Consider the following 19,087-nt stretch of genomic DNA (forward strand, 5'->3'; position numbering starts at 1 on the left):
TCAAGGGTACAGACTTTCAACACGCTCATTCCTGATTGGACAGTGGTTGCCATGGAAACCTGGACCAATAACTGCTGACTGATGACATCTGGCTCCAACATGGCGGCGTCCATTCAATGAAAAATGGCGACTGAATTGACTTTAATTTGTTGGAGCCAGAATCATTTTCTATGCTGGGAGGGTCAATGAAATGAACTGAAGCAGTGCATTATGGGACGTGAAAACCGTTTGTTTTACACTCAACAGATTTAGAGGACAGTCTGACCGTAGGTCCTCTGCTGCAGGAACTCCTCCTGCCTGTAGGGGGGGCTGAGAAAGAACTGAGGAGAACGAGGGAGTAAAAACTTTATTGACACGTTCAACGTGTTCAAAGTACAAAACGTCACAGAGGATCCTCCAATGGCTCAACACTGTGCTGGGAGCGGCACATATACCCAGAGCTGTCATCGTCCTCCTCTTCCACCACTTCCCGTTGGGGGGGCTGTGATGCTGCTGTGACACCCCCTGCCAGGTCTTCCTCTGGCCCCGCCCCCTCCTCTGAAGGTCCGCTGCAGCACAGGGAGAGGAGATGATCCTCCTGCTGCTCCTCCAGCTCCCGGCTGAAGGTCACTGTGAGGAGGTTCACCTCCTGAGCCCCCGCCTCTCCTCCCAGCAGCTTTTGTTCATCAGTTCCCACCCCAGCCGTGCTCCCCGACAGTTCGGTTCTGCTTCGAGGGTCCTGAGCCTTCTTTTGGCAGGGGGGGTCTGGGCAGGAAGTGGGAGGTGGCCTGAGTCCAGACGATGAAGGAAGGGAGCTGGAGTCCCCCCGCCCTTTGTAACCCTCCTGACTGCTCGCCCCGCTGCTGTCTGTGATGCTCTCCTCTTCCTCCTCCTCCTCATCCTCGCTGTCCTCTGATGAAGACAGAGCCAGGGCCTTCGGCCCCCCAGTGTTGGAGAGAGAGGACACAGACTCCGGGAGGGACTGGACCAGAACCTCCTCCAGGTGACGGATGGTAGTCTGAAAGAAACAGATGGGTTAGAAACTTTCACATTTTTATGTGAACAGAGTTTGAGGAGAACCAGAATTTTGCAGAACCAGGTTAAGTAACCCTTATGTATAACTCTAGGTCCAATCCAGTTCTGCCCAAGCATGGTTCTGTTGGGTGACATTAAGCAGGGCTGCGTTCATCTCTACAGCTATGCTTTTAACAGAGTGTCTTTGAAGGCACCACTCACCAGGACTGATGGGAGCTTGCTGAATAGCAGGCAGGTGGTTCTGGTCCACAAGAACAGTCCCATGGAGACGGTCACAGCCGTCAACAGCAGGCAGAGCAGAACGGTGATGAGTGGCTCTGCTGGAGGACACGGCAGTCACCCACCATGAACAGAACCCACCCAGAACCACCAGTGTGGACGTGCGGGTACCTGCAGCGAAGATGCCGGGTGTGTGCGCACACACAGGCTGACTGAAGTTGGACTGGATCCCGTTCAGCGTGTCTGCGAAACGGATGGAGACGCAGTACCGCCTGCCGGAGACCAGATGCTCCAGAACCTCCCCCTCCATGGAGACCCCGTCCTTCAGGATCTACCAACAACGGCACAGACGGTTCCTTAGAACCAGCAGGAGCTGAATGGACTGAAGAAGATGAGACCGTTCATCTTCTTCATCTGCCACCATCACAGATCTGAGGCTGCAGTTTCTCTGCAGAAGCTCGGTTCATCTCACGTGTTCTCCACATGTTCCTCTGTGGAGAACACATGAGGCAGGTCAACACGTGTTCTCCTCAGAGGAACATGTGGAGAACACGTGTTGACTCTGCGGTGTGCGCCTGCGGGGAACAGCTGGGCGTGAAGATGACAACGCCTCAGCAGAAACCCTGTCAGCTGATCATACGGTACCGGGTCTGAGGGTCTGCTGCTGTCCCTGGTCTCCAGCTGGAACAGACTCTGATTGTAGACGGAGGACAGGCTGCTGTGGGGGGGCCGCAGCTCAACGCAGAGGTTCCTCCCGCAGGGCGTGACGGTGACCAGAGGCGGGTCCAGGTATTCTAGCAGAAGACCCAGACGATGTCAGTCACCGTCATCTGCAGCCAGCGCAGACGTCTGCGTCTGCACCAGTTTGTGTGTGTGTGTGTGTGTGTGGGGGGGGGGGGGGGGGGGGGGGCAGGACCCCTCAGACTCACTCGCAGGCTTGAACTTAACCTCTTCGGCCGGCGAAGCCTTGTTCCCCACCAACGCCGTCACCCGGATGCTGTAGCTGTCAAACGGGTGTTTGTGTAACGCCGCCGTCAGGTCGCAGGTCAGCGGCGGCTGGACGCGCTCACAGCCGTGCACCGCCGCCTCAACGTCCCTTCAGAGAGAAGAAGCACGTGATCACAACCCGGAGGACCCCCCTCCCTCCCCTGGACAGACGTTGACACTCACCGGTCTGTCCTCTTGGTAACCCTGTAGACGCTTCCTGGGGGGGTTCCCGGTCCAGGCCGCCATGTCAGGAGGTGCTGCAGGTTCCTGAAGGTCAGGGTGAGGTTGGTGGGGGCGGGAACCTCGCTGACAGCTGCAATGCAAACCTCTGCATCAAACGGCGGGAACCTGGAGGTTTGGTGGTACCAGAACTGACAACCCCCCCACTCTAAGATGCTCTCATGTAGACGGACCAAAGGAGCAGAGGATGCATGACGGGTGACGTGCAGAGGACCAGCGAGAACACGTTAAGGTCATGGCAGACGGAGTGTGCAGAACACGTTAGGGTCATGGCAGACGGAGTGTGCAGAACACGTTAAGGTCATGGCAGACGGAGTGTGCAGAACACGTTAGGGTCATCATCAGAACAAACTTCACGGATGCAACGTTTGCTTCAAAGGCCGTTCGTAGACCCGCTCATCCCACGGTCATGTCCAACAGAAATGAACATTCAACCAGTTTTTAGTATTTTTTGTCGGTTTGTCAGGGTTCTGACTTCTTCCTTAATAAAGAGAAGAACCACAGGAGATGAGAACTTTAGCTAGACTTCTGCAGAAGGAGAACCGGTCCGTGACAGCTGGAGTTCTGCCTTCAGTGGATCCAGTCTGGTTTTATTGGTGGTTGATAACATAATAGTGGGTCATTCAATCAGGCAGAACAGGATCATCATATTCTTGTATAATCAAAACTTTTCACGTCAGTGTTTCCTTACTGAGAGATGGAACTGAGACGAACATATTATGGTGATAATAGCGTGTAAGCAAATGATAATTACATAACTCTAACAGTTTGGATCCCTTTTTTCACAAAAAGGGGACTATTTGTTAGGTGGTGCTTTGCCGAGTGTAGCGGTAAAGGGAAGCGATATCTCTGCTGATGATCATGATGTGTTAAACTGCTCATTTTTGTTCGGATGATGAAGATAAAGTTTATGTTGAAGAAGCCAGCGCAGTGATACAGAACATTTAAGCTATGTGACCGGAACTACTTTTTTAGTCATGTAGTTATCACTGTGGATTATCACTTTTTTTATTGACACTCAGCAGCCAATCAGAATTGAGTATTCACCCGGACCGTGGTATAGCAGGACCTAATGGAGGGTCTGCTCTCCTCATCACGGTCATTGATCCGATCGGGTCGTTTGTCTTTGACCCGAATGATTTCATGGCGTCAGGTTCTAATCTCCCCGACCGTTTTTGGGTAAAAAGTCTGGTTCCAGCTGGTTCCTTCAGAGAACCCTGCAGTGAGAGGAAGGAGACCGCGGAGGTCCGTCACTCAAAACGGTTCTGATGCTGGAGGTAAGCATGTCTGTGAGCGGAGAGGGTTACCGTTATTCTGGTAAACATGGCGGGGAAGGAGGCCTGCAGGAGGACCAGGGAGGAGGCTCATGGATGTAGACAGGAGGACATGATGGGGGGGGGGGGGGGGGGTAGAAGAGGAGGGGTTGGAATCTGATGCTAATAATTCTATTATAAGTATGTACTTCTTTAGAACACGCCCCTTTCAGAACCAGTACCCAAGTGTGGGCCGAGTAAGTCTGACCCCCCCCCAGATTTGACCTCTTGTCGTCATCACCTCAGGTGACGTCAGGAGCAGATTTGTCAGACAATGTCAAACACCAAACAGAAATAACCGTTTCTGATTGGTACATTCCGGATTCTTAATGGTCTATTCTACCTGAGTTTTCAGACTAGATTAAAGGCGGAGCTTCTCTGTGGCTCCGCCCAGGATTTTCCCGTGCACCTGTCCGGTAACTCACCTGCAAGAACCATCGGCAGGCAGGCGACGATCCAAACGCGTGACGTCATGACCGTCGACCACCACCTCCTCAACAACACGGCGCGTGCCGCCCACGTGATGCGTTTACTGTCATTCTGAGTGACACTAGTGTCGCAGATCCGGGACCCAGTCAGTGGTCCGGTTCTCCCTTGCGGTCCCAAAATCCTCAGCCCACCGCCGGAGCACGCGGGTCCGTTAATCCATCTAGAACCTACAGCGCGGACGATCAACCCCCCCTCAACCTCACCGGTACCGACTGAACCCGAGACGGCAGACCGGACACGGGACCAGCGACACCTGTTTGGAGCCCCGGCGAGCCCACGGAGAACCCCGAACCGAACCGACCTAAGGAAGTGAAGGCGACCAACGAAGGGGCGGGGTCATGTGCTGCCTTCAGGGACCTCCGTCGTCATTTTACCGCCGTCCGGTGAGGAGTTTGGCTGCGGTACCGCAGCAGTTAGACAAGCTTCAACATAAACTAATGTCTGAGTACTGAAACCGGAACCACCACAACCACAGCGAAGCTGGCATTGCGGATGCACAGATTTTAGATGGTAAATTACGGAGCAGTCCCTGAAGGCATCATGGTTTAGGGGAAGTCACGTGACTTACAGTTACAAACCGTCAGCACATGGTGCGAGCCCCCGGCTCTGTCATCTTTGGGGAAATCTTGTTCTTTTTCCTAATTTACCACAGAATTGAACAGAACATTGTTGATCCTCTGATTAAAAAAGATCCGAACACGAAAAAGAAACGACTTAAGAACTTTAACAGCAACGAGAAGTTCTGCCAGAAACGACCAGCAGTTCCTCCATGACGTAGAACATGTTCAAAATATGATAATAAAGCACAAAACGTATCGAACATAAGCCACAAACTTTTGTATTTTTCTGAGGAAAATTCTACTGAACAGGGCCTCCAGTTAAAGATGACGGGGCCCCGGGGGCCAACCCTTTTGGCCCCCGGGGCCCCGTCATCTTTAACTGCTGCCCTTTTGTTTGCATCTCAGCATCACATAATTCAGCATCTAATTTGATCTAAGGTTTGAGTTTTTTAAATATTCTCAGGACATTTTTCAGATTTTTAATCAAACTTGAAAACCTTTTCAGATTTAATTTTTGCTTGATGAGATTATCAACCGTTATGACAATGATTTTGTTTTTTTTTGTCTAAATGAAGTGTTTTTTTCTCCCTTTGCTTTCTCTATTTCGATCTAACAAGCCTCTGTATGAAAGTTTGGTTGTAAATTTAAAAATATGGTTTTTTTTCTTCATTCAAGGATTTTTTTCTCCCTTTTATTCTGAACTTCCAGCGTCCGCTTTGACTTTGTAGTTCAGAGGCTTTTTGTTCCCGATTCTTGTTTTCTCACTCAAACACTGGAACTTTCTCCTCTACAGCAAACCTTTGGCTCTTGAAGTCTTCAGGTTTATTTTCTTGTTCTTTAGACGGATGCTGCTCGCCAACATCGTAGATTTTAACGAGGAAGGGTCTTCATGACTCATTTTCAGAGCTTTAGGGGGGAACCCCCCCGCAGAGGCATCGCCATGGGACTGGAGGAGGATTTGACATCCTTCTTTCTCCTGCAGCTTTGGCATTTAGACTTTCCAGTTGAGGGTCAAGTTTGAAAGTTACTTCCAGCTTGACTTAAACATGTAAAAATGAGAAGATGTTTGTCCAATAAGTTAATAAATTATGGTCATAATCGGAATTCCTCAGCATCACAAGTAACCACGAAAAATGTGACCAGAAGCATTGAAAACTTTTATTCACAGGGTACTTGGATGGATTTGGCAGAGAAATATTTTATCTGCTTCAAATGTCCGTCCCAACGGCTCCTCATGGGGGAGCAGAGGGAAGACCAGCCGTTGACGGGAAGCGGACACTTCTGCTGGTCCTCTGAGTTAATCGCCGCCAGCGCCTCCTAACTGTGGGCTCACACTGCAGACAAGTCCACACGGGAGCAACCAGCTCCCCGATGCATTCAGGGAAATCCGCACTCGGTGTTCTGCACAATTACTAGGACAGTTTTTACAAGTCAACTGTGAACATCTGCTTAAAATCACTTGACCAAAAATTAGACAACGTCCAGAAGTCTATAAGAACCTCCACTCCATGTGCCAGAAATGTGTAGCATGTTGTTGATGTCTGTTGTGTATTGCTCCATTTTGTGTCTTGTTGCATGTTGTCTTCTGTTGTCACGTGATGCTGCGTGTTGTTGCACGTTTCTGCACGTCTGCGTGTCGTCGTCTTCGTGAGATTCCGGTGCAGCAGGAATATTTCCTTTTCTGAAAAGAAAACCTGCACGGATGAAGGACCAACAGAAACCAACAGTTTGTCATCTGTGTCCCAGATACCCTGAGAAATCTTCCTCCTCTTCTTCCTCACTCTGCAAAGGAATGTGTGCACAACTGTCCTCCGTCTCCTCCGCATGCGCTGGGTGAAGCAGCAGCACACAAGCTTGATCTTCCGATGGACTCTGAGAGTCATCTTGCTTTAAATGGTCCAGGAAGTCCCCGCACTCTTCTTCCTCGTCTTCATCAGCAGCAGCAAGTGAGGCCAGCGTGAGAGAGAAGAGATCCACGTTGCAGGAGATGTCCAGCATTACCTCCTCCTCTTCCTCCGCCTGGACTCCACTCTGACTGCTGTTCCGTGTGATTCCACCCTCCTCTTTGACTGCCTCTGCGTCATCTTCCTCATCTTCATGAACGTCTTCCTCTGCAGGTGCTTTCAAACTGCTGAAGGCATCTTTAGCAGCCACCGGTCCCTCCCCGCTCCCACGACAGGATTTCAGTTCGGAAGGTTCCCCGGAGGACAGTTCTGCATTTCTGTCAAAGTACAGCTGCACCCCACCCTCCTCTTCGTCGTCTTGGTCTTCCTCATCTTCTGAGGATGTCAGACTTGCCCTAAGGAGCTGTTTCTTCTGTTTTGACATGCCAGGTGTGATGGAGATGGGGTCCAGAAGGGTCTCATCTGGAGTCAGAATGGGCTCTTTGGTCTGGTGAGTCTGGGGAGACAACAGGAGTGAGATGTTGGTGCTGCCGGGTCATCGGGTACGAGACGCCGCTGCCAGCTGGTGGAGGAAGGTCATCCCAGGCTCAAAAAGCTCCACCAGCTGGAAGAGATGGTTCCAGATTTGATCTGCAGGATCAAGTATCAGAGGGCAGCAGACGGGGAGCCAGCCGGCTCCGCCTCCTGAACAGCATATTTCTTATTTTCATGGAGGTAATAATAAATAAGTCCCAAATAACAACTGTATAAGACAATTGTAAGAAAGGACTCCGCCCCCCTGGCGCTCCAAACAGGAAGTGGCTCCAAGAAGCCAAAATCCCACAGACTTCTATAGAGGATGAGCTGTCAGTCATTCTGTTGGTCAGAAGAACCGTTCTGGATCTGATACTTTTTTTTAACAACTTCTTGATAATCCTCATATTTTAATAATATTTTTTCTGTAGTTCAGGTTATTCAAGTTACACACTGACCAATCAGATTTTAGGACAGCCAACAGCCACCTTTCTCACTGAGGGGTTGGACCACTGTAGCCCTGCGGGGTTCGTGGATGTAGGCTGGACGTTTTGAACGACGCACTCAGAAACCTGCTGGGTTTTCTGCCGGACAGCTTTGAGTTCACATCGACTGATCACTTTCTCTTTGGATTGTTTTGTATTTTTGAAGCTGACTAAAAACTGGACTTGAATTGTTTCTACTCTTTCTCAGTCCACCTCTGTGTTCCTGTTTCCAGCGTCCCGTCCCACTTCAAATGAAGACGACCATCTCACCATGAGAGCACTGGGCTTGGTGACCCTCAGCTTACAGAGGAACCCGGTATAGAGGAGGACCCCTGAGACAATCAGGGAGAGGGTGAAGAGAAAAACTAGAGGAGCGACCACCGAGCTCACATCAGCAGCACCTGAGGACGAAACAAGAGTTCACAAACACACGTGAGACCAACGGGAACAAGCATTAAGCAGACGTTAGAACCCAGACGGCTCCTTGAAATGCAGGACCCGACCCAACCAGACTCTGAAAGACCCACACTCTGAGGTGGGAATGGACCAGGAAGTTCAGCTCACCTGTTCTGGAATCTGCAGGACTGGAGAAGGCACAGCTCCAATTAGAGCGGATGGTCTTTTTAATGGCGATACCGGAAATCTCCGCCGCCACGCAGTACTCGACGCCTTCCTCCAGGTTGTTTAAAGTAAAGTTCTTGTCGGATACTTCCAGCTTCTGAGAGACAAATAGAAACTTTTCAGACAAGTTCACCATGACTGGAGCCACAGCTTCTCCTCTGTCAGAAGAAGAACCAAACCAGTTCAGGTCCTGAACCCTGCCCTGGTCCCTTTAAAGTCCCACTCCAATCATCTTGTGATCTATTTTTAAAGCGTTCCCACTGATTTTTTAGATATGAATATGATGCTTTTAGCCAAAATGTAAAAACCTGTGTCGTTTTCTAGGACAGTTTCTGCAGAGCAGCTTGGATTCATTAGAAATTCACCTTTGACCCCAGATTTACACTGGTCCGTCTGCAGCGCATCTGCGTTGCGTGAGGAGTCTGTCTCAAGACCCTCAGTTGGTGTACATTGTCTCCGTTGCGTCTCCGGCCTGGGCCTCCTCCCCCTGGCTCCCAGAGGAGTGGTTTGTCTTGCTATCGCCGTGTCTTTACACCCAAAACGTTAGCTATCAGGACCCTCTCCTTCCTCACCGAGTCCTTGTCAAATGTCAAATGCTTTGCTTTTGTACTTTCAAAATGAAACTCTCACCATCCATGGTGAAAAAATGAACATGTGTCATCTGTGGTGCTAACGTGTGTAACTGCGTGGGCACATCACCGTAAACATGAGATAAACTTTTATAAAGTTTGATTTTGAAAGTACAAAGGAAGCTTTGCAAAGCTGACGCGTTGCGGTACAGGAAGTAGAACTCCTGCTACGGCGCGCGCTCGCTGCCTTTGGACGCAGACACGACGGAGATGATGTAAACATTCTGATTGATTACCGAACCTTCTATTGTTTTGTGTCAACCCGATGAAGACGCCTCGGACGGAGCCGTGGAAATCCGCCTGGGCAACTCAAGGCTCTGTGATGTTAATCAACTGGTGAGAGCGCATGAAATATTCAGATCAGATCTGTTCTGCTGGTTCTAGCTTCTATGAAAGAAGCGTTTTTCTGGACTAAAATTGTCCCTGTGTGGACCAGTGGAACAGTATTCAGAGTACATATATGGAAAAACAAAGACTCTCTGTTCATTTCTGTCACAATTGAAAATCAGACTCCAGTGTAGCGCATCAGCAGTCAGCTCTTCGGTGTTGGCGACCCCTTACCTCCACTTTGCCTTGTTGTCCTTTCCTCCAGAAGACTTTAAAAACAGCGCCATAAAACTTCTGAATGTCTCCGGCGCCGGAGTGTCTGTCCGCTTCAGGAAGAGAAATGTTGACCCGAAGGCAGGTACCGCATCCGGCTACTGACAGCTTTGGAGGACCGACTACAGCTTGGTGGGAGAAGAACAGGACTCTGTCAGACCACAGCAGCAAAAGCAGCAGAGCAGAGCTGCCGACTCGTCCCGAAGACCTACTGTCAGTGTAGGGATCAAAGCAGTCTTTGGCCGGTTCTGACTTGCTGCCGTTGAAGTTCGCCCAGACTTTGAAGCAATACACCTTTGATGCGTTGAGCTTCAGCGCCACGGACGTTTCAAAGGTGGACTTAGACAGCAGCTTGAATTCTTTATTGTTGGCCCTAAAAGAAAGAGGTTCAGTTGTCAGAGGAAAACAAAGATGGTTCATTTCAAAGGCGTCACATCAGGCAAACATCAAGCACACACACTGAAGGACGACAAGCTGACAGGAAGCTGATGGACCAGAGAAAAGAAGCAAGTGGCGCCGGACTGACGGGCGATGTCAGGGAAAGGGAAGACGGCTTCAAACAGCCTCACTTGACTGCTCCAGCTGATGAGTGACAGTTAAAGCTGTGGTCACATGACCCGTACGGGGGGTTGACCTGTACCGGTTCTGTGGGTTTTTGGGTTGTCCCAACCCGTCGAGGGTCGTAGAGAGGAGGGGCTTAAGGATCGTATGGTCACTTCAAGGGACGTCATGAAAATGGAACGTACCATTATCAAACGTGTTGTAAGTGTAAGCTGAAGTATTCGTAAGGATAATGGAAGCTGCACCCACTGATGACGTAAAGGTGATGATGTCATACGGCGTCCTTACGCCACACTCTAGTTGTTAGTAAGGTGAGAGTACTGGCTCCTCCCTGACCGCACACACGGAGTGTGCACGTGATCCGCACGTGTCCGTAGGACGTCCACACAAACTTCACTCTGATTGGCTGGTGTCCTCATTTCTAACAGTCAGGCTGCAACGAGGAGCGTGCACGTACCACGTGCACAGCACTAACAGCTCTTTGTACAGTCTGCAGGATTTGGGGGGGGTTAAAACTGACAAACCTGTGTCTCACCTGCCCCCCCTTCCTCTCTACGACCCGTCTGTCGCTGCAGCATGAGCGTAGAAACACAGCATCACTCAGCGTCTACCACCTTCAAACTTCCTGCGGTTCGACCGTCTTTCCCGCCGCAGGCGGCCGTCATTTTCTGCCACTTTTGCTACTTTCATTAGAAAACGTCTTTCTACCTTCATCACCTGAACATTTTTGATGTGCTGCTTTGGAAGAGGCCTTACTCACAAATGAAGGTTTCAAAAATGAAACTTTAACATCTTAATACAAACCCAAACAAGTATGCAGTCAGCAGCCTTTTTACTGTTTTTCACTTCTGGACCCGACCAACCTGGACCCAATTTCTACCATTTTACTTTGTGCAGTGAATTGAAACAAACTTTGCTTCATCTTTGATTGAGCTTTTATCGCTGTATTAAACTTCTTCATTCAGTTTAAACCTTTACCATCTATTTTAGCTTCTCCCTTTCCTTTGGTGCTTCATCAGCCAACATTATCCAGAAAAAAGCCCTTTTCTGTTTAGTCCAAACGTCTTTCCAGCATGTATTTCTATTGTTATGCAGATGATACTCTGCTATACTAGTCTATTAAAAAAGTAGGCGTCTCATGTTTGCAAGACTTCAGCCTTGACCGACAGACTGACAATAGTTGGAGGACTTCTAACGTTGGTTGATGTTCTTGGACCAGAACTCTTCAGGGCTTCACTTGGTAACAGAACCGGACTGGATGACATCACTCTGGTCTCCAGTCCCACAGGTAGAAGCTTGGTGTCATTTCTGATGGAGGCTTGACGTTACCTCTGAAATAAGTCATCTGTGCTTCATGTGCTGCTCAGAACAACAGAACACGGACTTTCAGGTGTTTGACACCACAGAGTTTTTCTCTGTTTCTTCATCTTGACTCACATTTTTTTCCTCTTCTCGTTCTGCAAATCTTCATCTTTAATATTCATCACATTTGAATGCTGTTCCAATGGAATAAATCAGGAAACATCAGGATTTTAGTGAGCAGAAGATGACATCATCTGAAACTGAAAAAGACGCCCCAACAGGAACATTCCAGCGTTGCGCCTCTGCGCTCAAAGATGCACCGTCTGAAGCTTCACGCTTCTTCAGTGGAAACCAACAGCAGAGACGAGAGGAAAAACAGCCACTCGGCCAGACCTCCCATCAGAAAAAAAGCCTGTGAGAACCTCCGGTTCCTTTGTTCTGTTTTAACCGAGAACTTGACCAAACCAAAGGTCACGGAGGTCACAGATCTGACCCTGGACCCAGAAACCCTCAACAGTCTACAAAGACTCCCAAAAGATGGTGGAGCGTCCAGGAGGTTCAGTGAAAGTCCCGATCTTCATCTCAGACTCTGCAGGCCTCGGGCAGCATGTTGATGCTGAACAGGGAGATTGTGGTGGATCATGAACTGGATCTCTTCCTGATTATTCTTTCATCTAAACGACATTTATAGTCTATTAACAGATAAAATCAAAAAGCAGCGCCGATTTTTCTGCAGGACTCTACTAGTGTGACGATCATAAACATTTTCTTTCAGGATTTGTTGGAGCTGTCTTGCTTCCATGACTCCTGCTGTATTGTAAATGATTCCAGACCCCCCCCCCCCATAGAGAGGGGAAGGTGAAGAAGATTCCAGACCTGCCTTATTGCCTTAACGTGTTCAAAAGAAATGTGCTGTCCAGGCTGAAGTCTGACTTTGTAAACAGAGAGCCCTCTGATTGGCTCCCGAAGGGTTTTTATCGCCTGCCCCCCCTCGCTGTCCTCACACTTCCTGTCACCTTCCTTAATCAGACAGGAAATACCCCCCAAGGTATTTTCCAACCTTCAAACCATCTGATGTTTCACCTGAAGATCAGGATCCACACTGGGGTTTGTTTCAGTGCTGAACTTCTTCAGGTTCCAAGCTGACGCCTCAGAACGACGTCGGCTCTCTGCAGAACTTTCACTTCATGGTTCTGTAGGGCCTGAGGCCCAAAGACAGAAAACTACACCAAGGAGCTGAGTGTTGATGCCTCTGCTGCTTCTTCTCAACCATCAACTCGGTTTACCCCCCACAGATTCTTCTTCTGCTCGATGCACACATGAGGGTCCATTGTTGTTTCCTCCATTGCTCTGCTGATGACACTCAGCTTTTCCCGCAGTCTGCACCGTGTGGCGGTTTCACCGTCCTCCACTTTTCAAAGCTTCACTTCAACCACAGACTGTGCCGGGTTTATCAGCATGGAGCGCTCTGACACGGTTTCTTCACTTCTGAAGTGATGTGGGTGAAATCGTGGGTCTTCCTCCAACCACAGCGGCGAGGTTCAGTCCAACAACCGTCCCATGCTGACAGATCTGGTCGTGGTGTCAACAGAATCACAAAAGCTTCAGATGCAGATCAAAAACAAAGTTAAGTCACCATGTAGGTTGAAGACGCAAATGAGAGTCAAATGCAAAGAGAACCCATCAATGCAAGACTGTCTGGCCGGAGGCTGGAAGGCCGTGAGTTCAAATCCATGATGAGTAAAAATGGGCCCCATAGTCTCCCCGCTTGACTCCCAGCATTAAGGAGGTTGGATTGGGGGTATTAAACCACCAAATGGTCCCTGAGCGCCACTGTGACAACATTTGCCCCCTCCCAGGGCAGAGAGGGAGAGAGAACAAATGTCACTCAACCAGGTGTGCAGCTTTAAAGCACCAAAGGAAATCCAAAAAGGGCCATGGCAGGACTTTTCTTGGTAAATGCACTTTTTCTTCACCCCTTCCCCCATTCTTCATGTCCAGAAGCACCTCACTGCCCCCCCCCCACCACCACCACCACCAGAGAGCGATTCTCCTTCCAGCTTGACTCGGAAATAACCGTCACGCTTCTGCCGGTGTTTAGGCGTTCATGTAATGCGGCTGTTTTCAGGATGTAGCGTCTGATTTCTTTGAATCAAGCCGAAGCTGCGACTGACTCACAGGAAATTCATGAAATCTGCAGGTCTTGGAAAAAAACAGCAGCATGCGGTGGGTGGGGGGGGGACCCCGAACCACCACCTTTTCTAAAACAACAGCGTTTCACACTTTCTGCCATTTCCGACGTAAAAAACATCCAACCCTCAAACAAAGCAGCGTAAATCCTGCAGAAAGTCCAGAACCAGAACAACAGGAAGAGGCGGAGCAGAGTCCAAACACGGGTTCTCACAGAAGAGACGCTCATGTTTTAACCCTTTAACACCGGCATCCGGTCCACGGGACCCCAGCCATCGCAGAGCAGGAACCGCTGAACAGAACCGTTCGGGTTCAGGATCAGCCGGGTCGAGCCGTGCAGGAGCAGGTTCTTCTGGATGCTTCACTCTCAGAACACCTCATGATCCATCTTCAGATACATTAAACCCCCCCACACAGGTGGCTCTACGTACAAAACATGTGACCATTGAAAGTTCAACCCGCTGAACTTTGACCAATCAGGGACTCAGACTTGGTACCAAAGGGTAGCGTCCTTTTCAAAATGCAGGAGTGCCAACCCTTTGAAAAGAAGAAACTAATGATTGTGGTTTGTTTCCTGCCAGAATTTTACAACAACGAGTCTTTCAAACATCGGAATCGAGCTGTGAAAGAGAAATTCACCAGATTTACGCCGCTTTCACACCGAGACCCTGCCAGATGTGGGTTCATGCGCCGGTACCAGGTGATGATAGTGAGAGCGCAGCTCCAGCGTTTGTTCTGTTTGTCTGACAAATAAAGGATGAAGATGAAGTTCATCCTCCTCTTCCTCTAACTGTGGGACCCATGTCTTCCTCGGACGGTTTCAGTCCTGTCAGTCAGCTGTTTGAGGTGGGCGTGGTCAGCTCTGAATGAGTGACACGCCCGCCTCGTCTGGTTCCCAGAGTCTTGTTCAGTTGGAAGCACCTGACAGGATCCGCTGGGCCCCGCCCATCCAAACAGCTGACTGTGAGCTGCAGGAGCAGAGCAAACCGGAACCATAGCCGGGCCAGAACTGAACCAGGACCAACAAAGCTCAGAGGACCGAGCGGCCAGAACCAGAGTGTGAGGCCTTACCTCTTTGAAATGCTGTACCGAGTCCCAGCGGGGGTGCCGGGCCCCGGATCCCACTGGAGCTTTGGGGAAAAGTTCTTGGAGACAACGGAGAGGTTGACAGGAGCAGGCAGGAAGACGAGGGCTGGAAGAGACGAGGAGGGGATGAAGAACGCAGACAGACTGCTCAGGCTCAAACATCTCACACGAGGAGACGTGCAGCGACTCAGAGCTCCAGCTCACCTGTGTGGAAGTACCGTTCAAACGCCGACAGGTGAGGAACGGTCGACCTCCACACAGAAGTGTGACACATTTGAGAAGTTATGGAATTCTGTGGAACTCTACGGTGGAACTTTGCTAGGGGAGCGAGGCTGAAGTTGGCTTCAGATTGGCCAGGGAACTAAAGGAACATTACCCTGCATTGTTCACACTAAGACCACCAAGGACCGGGCCCTGGTCAAAAACCACAGGACCCGGACTGCTCAAACCCAGATTCAACTATGCATTAGAAAGTAAAGAATACATTAAACACAGCCTTTGATTTGTGAAACTTTTATTTGCTTTCTCCGTCGAATGTCCCTGTTACCCATGATCCTTTGCAGCTGTGTCCTGTCAGGCCTCTGAGTATAAACGTCCCTTTCTTTTTGTGCTGGTCCATTATAGTCTGTTGCTACGTTACTTATCCCAGTGTTTTTCATCCAGTGTGCCGTGGGAAATGACCCATTTTCACTGATGTAAAAACATTCCCATCTTCAGGATTTCAGCTCTGTGTTCATCCAAACACTCAGAAATTAGGAATATAAAAGATCATAAAATATTTTTTTCTTTGTGTTTATTTGATTCTATTAAAGACATTTTGATCAGAATGACAGTACAGCGATTTAGCCGTAGCTTCAGCCGTTTTCAGAAAAGTCCCGCCCCTTTAACTGTCTCCACCAATCATTCTTGGAGGCTTAATCACATGTCATCAGTCTGACCAATCAGAAGTGCTTAAAGTCTTCACCTCCTTGTTCTGATTCTGCTCCTAAAGTCTCTCAGTTCCAACAGAAATACCAGCTAAAGCTCTTCTTTAGCGGTGCAGCTTTCCACAGAGTCCGGTGTCAGACCGTGGAACAAGAGAACAAAACAATGAGTCTGTCTGCCATCACTACATCTCCCATGATGCATTGGGTTAAAGCGACAGCGTCTCAGCGTAAAATGAGTCTTCCCTGTTAAACGTCTTAAACCACAACAAACACACAAACAGTTTTAAATCTTCTTGATGAAATCAGAGGTCAGAGGTCAACAGTTTAGTTCCCCTTCAAGGTTTGAGTTTCTTAACAGCCAAACATCCCAGAGTTTGGTCCAAGTCATCTTTTTAACCGAAACACTTTTCTAAGAACGTCTGGATTATTTTAGATGTTAAACTGAAGAAGAAGTAAAAACAACATTTAAGAAACAGGATGAAGGTGAAACAGACACAATTCAACTAAAGTGAAACAATTAAATCATCTAAAAAGAAATAAAACATTTTTGTCAATGACTTCAGTTTTGAATAAAACAAGAGAAAAACTAATAAAACTTCAACATGTTCACTGTGGTTTTTGTGAGGTTACATCAAATAACATGTTACTTAAATGAAGGAAAAATAACTACCAGCTAAAATGCCAAATAATTTAGTTGGAAATTATTACTAAAAACTAACTTAACTTTTATTCCATCTTTTAGAAAAACAGCTGAAACTTCCAGCTTTTTCTGCCAGACTCACCACTAAAATGCCTGTGAGATCATGGAGGGACTGGAGAGTTTCTACTCTTTTAATGTTTGGATGCTGGTGAGCCGCGGGATTTTTGTCAAGAAGAAAGTGTGCCTTGGCTCAGAAAAGGTTGAAAAACACTGGATTCATATCTAACTGGTCATTTAATTCAGGTTTGATGGGTCCAGGTCCAGGTCCAGGTCCAGGTCCAGCGGTTTTTCTGCAGGACCTGGTCTTAGGTGGTCTTAGTGGGAACATGCAGTGGAATGTTCCTGGGGAGGGATGCATCAAATGAGAGATACAGAATTAGAGCCCGGCGGGGGGTGAAGATCAACAGTCAGGAGCTTCTCTGAAAGGTTTTGATTGATTTGATTTCTTTTGCTGATTGTCAATGGATGAAAGCTGGACTTCTGTGTCCAGAACGGAGCAAACGCCGGTGACCTTCTGACCTCCAGCAGGAACTCCCAGACACTCACAGAACCAACTGGACTCGTTTCACCAAAAGGTTCTGGAACAGAAACTCTCCCGCAGAAGCGCACTCGCCTGGTGACGTCAGAGCCCCGTGACGGTGCTGCTCACCTGAACCAGGTGGGCGCGCGAGGCAGAGCACCAACAGCAGGAAGTTCATCCTCGGATCGGTGTCTCTGCGAACATGCAAACGCCGTGACGCACGCGCCGGAGCCGCCGTCAAAGTCCGTCCACGCACGAGGATCGGTTCGTGAAGCCTTCGGAACCGGCTAGAACTACCGAGACCTGGGTCATGTCCGGTCCGGAGCTTCCTGACTGACTCCAGCCAACCCCAAACTGCCGCATGACCCGCTGAGACTCCAGAAACAAAAATCGAAATCAGCTGACGTCACACACACCTAATGACCCGCCCCCCACTGGGGGAAAGCCTCTCCGCGCGCTGGTTCACATGAACGCGCACCTTCAAAGCTATGAGCGCCTTTCCTTCCCATGATCCTCTTCCGGTGGAACCACACATGAAAACGTTTCCAAAAGTCCCTAAAAGTCGTTTCCAACTTCTAAGTTTGCGGATGAACTTGAGAATAAAACCCGGGTTTTAGGAACTCGGACTGCGCATGTCTGATCGCGGTCAGCTGATTGTGGTGGCAGTGTTTTGAACTTCGCTCCTCTGGAGTCGTTGTTCTGAGGATCTCCTTCAGGGGGCGCTGGCTGCTCTCAGCCAGAGGAAACCTCTGCAGGGGAGCTGTGCAGCTGCGGCTGACCTGCAGCTCACACACCACAGGTTCGATTCCAGGTCAGCATTTCCACCCAGGCTCTCCTCTTTGGAAATTCCTGGATCAACAGTTTCCCTGGACTTCTGTAGGGCTCTCTGCATTTCTCTGGACATCGGCTGCGTTTCAGGGTTTGACTGCAGGACGTCTGCCCCCCTCCCTGCTGTGGTTGTGCTGGGTTGCTCCTCCCCGTCGTGGCCTTGAACACGCCCAGCATGGCAGACGGCAGAACTCTTTGGTGTGATCTGCTCTGCTCTCTGCTTCAGTGTGTCCTTTCAGATTAAAAGCCTCAGGTGTTGGTGTGACGGACGTGGAGCCAGAGGCTGCTCTGTCTGACCAGCGGTCTGATGGGGAGGCGGGTCAAAGCGGGAAACCCAGCTGTTTCATGACATCATCTTTCCAGCAGCGCCATGCTCCTCCTCGTCCCGCTGCAGCCGCCTCTGGAGAACCTCCAGGAGGCGTTCAGCAGAACGTCCTGTTTTCAGTCCAGAACAGTCTGGAGCAGCTGGACCAGGAGGAGCAGATTACGCAACCAAAGTTTGTTCTGCGTTTGGAGCGAGGCGGGACACAGAGCAGCATTTTACAGCAGTGGAGCGGCTGCAGCCGCCAAGGACAGGACGACCACATTGAGACGCTTCAGCCCAGGTCTGTGGTTCTGGTCGGGTTTAAAAAAGAGTCCTGACGAGTGACAGAGAAGACAGTTTTTCCTGCAGGTGTTCTTCTTCCATGAGAGAAACTGGTCAAGCAAAAACCCTCTGCCCCCCCCCCCAGCATCAGCAGGATCTCCTCAGATCCAGAGACTCAACCACACTCGGGTTTGGACTGAGGCGGCCGCTTGCAGCACTATGAGTCCCGACCCTTTTGGGATGAGAAAAATGAATCGTTGAATTCTGAGAAGTTCTGTTTTCCCAGGAGAACAGAACCTTCTGAGAGCTTCACGCTGCTGCAGATCATGGATCAGAACGTCCCGGAGGAGGAAAACAGCGAAACAACAGCGGGTGAAGCTCACGCTTCACAAACAGGAACTTCTCAGAACCACGGGTCCATTTCCGAGCAGCTGCAGACCCGCTCGGGTCTCCTACTGGCAGCTGTTGAGTTCAAGTCTCGCTCCAGATGTTCTATTGTATGTTACTAACATGTTACTAACATGTTGTTAGCATGTTACTAACATCTTACTAACATGTAATAAACAAGGAATTAACAACATTAGTGTAACATTAACGTGTTATGTTCTTAGCATGTTTCAGCATGTTATCAATATTATTAGAAGTATGTGAATAACATGTTATTTTATTATGAGCATGTTCTGAACATGAAGAACGTTTTTCTTTGAACATGCCGGTCCAGACGGGGCCGTAGATCTCAGAGGAGCTTCAGACGCGGCAGCAGCTTCACCTCGGACCACCTGATCTGAACATGTCATCAAAAACCAAGACGGAA

The 19,087-nt window shown here is 49.3% G+C and overlaps 2 protein-coding genes across 4 annotated transcripts; both read right to left on the reverse strand.

The window, feature by feature from the left end:
• Positions 1-331: 331 nt before the first annotated feature.
• On the reverse strand, positions 332-4,606 carry LOC144988620 (interferon alpha/beta receptor 2-like). 2 transcript variants are annotated; one of them, XM_078939182.1, is made up of 7 exons: positions 4,199-4,606; positions 2,404-2,533; positions 2,163-2,329; positions 1,879-2,027; positions 1,405-1,564; positions 1,216-1,334; positions 332-997 (listed from the first exon to the last, which is right to left on the reverse strand). In XM_078939182.1, exons 1-7 carry the CDS (start codon positions 4,245-4,247, stop codon positions 383-385), a joined length of 1,389 nt encoding a protein of 462 aa, XP_078795308.1. In that variant the 5' UTR covers positions 4,248-4,606; the 3' UTR covers positions 332-382. The 2 variants fall into 2 exon arrangements, with proteins under 2 accessions (XP_078795308.1, XP_078795309.1); XM_078939183.1 differs by having other exon boundaries at positions 1,216-1,331; positions 4,199-4,586.
• Positions 4,607-5,958: 1,352 nt separating this feature from the next.
• LOC144988905 (uncharacterized) lies at positions 5,959-17,460 on the reverse strand. Of its 2 annotated transcripts, none has more exons than XM_078940226.1 (7): positions 16,989-17,460; positions 14,699-14,819; positions 9,787-9,947; positions 9,536-9,702; positions 8,289-8,442; positions 7,995-8,125; positions 5,959-7,222 (listed from the first exon to the last, which is right to left on the reverse strand). In XM_078940226.1, exons 1-7 carry the CDS (start codon positions 17,035-17,037, stop codon positions 6,554-6,556), a joined length of 1,452 nt encoding a protein of 483 aa, XP_078796352.1. In that variant the 5' UTR covers positions 17,038-17,460; the 3' UTR covers positions 5,959-6,553. The 2 variants fall into 2 exon arrangements, with proteins under 2 accessions (XP_078796352.1, XP_078796351.1); XM_078940225.1 differs by lacking the exon at positions 16,989-17,460 and adding an exon at positions 14,918-15,120.
• Between the last annotated feature and the right edge of the window lie 1,627 nt (positions 17,461-19,087).

This window comes from Oryzias latipes, chromosome 21 (assembly GCF_053564925.1).
Source record: "Oryzias latipes strain Hd-rR chromosome 21, Olatipes_Hd-rR_3.1".
In the NCBI taxonomy this organism is placed as follows: Eukaryota; Metazoa; Chordata; class Actinopteri; order Beloniformes; family Adrianichthyidae; genus Oryzias; species Oryzias latipes.

Bases quoted from the DNA above. Each gene is read 5' to 3' on its own strand.
- LOC144988905 (XM_078940225.1), bottom strand. From the start codon at position 14,987: ATGTGTCACACTTCTGTGTGGAGGTCGACCGTTCCTCACCTGTCGGCG. The intron at 14,820-14,917 runs GTGAGCTGGAGC...CGTCTCTTCCAG, and splicing joins TGAACGGTACTTCCACACAG to CCCTCGTCTTCCTGCCTGCT. The intron at 9,948-14,698 runs GTAAGGCCTCAC...TCTTTCTTTTAG, and splicing joins CGGTACAGCATTTCAAAGAG to GGCCAACAATAAAGAATTCA.
- LOC144988620 (XM_078939182.1), bottom strand. From the start codon at position 4,247: ATGACGTCACGCGTTTGGATCGTCGCCTGCCTGCCGATGGTTCTTGCA. The intron at 2,534-4,198 runs GTGAGTTACCGG...TTTGCATTGCAG, and splicing joins CCTGCCGATGGTTCTTGCAG to CTGTCAGCGAGGTTCCCGCC. The intron at 1,335-1,404 runs GTACCCGCACGT...CGTGTCCTCCAG, and splicing joins ACCCGGCATCTTCGCTGCAG to CAGAGCCACTCATCACCGTT.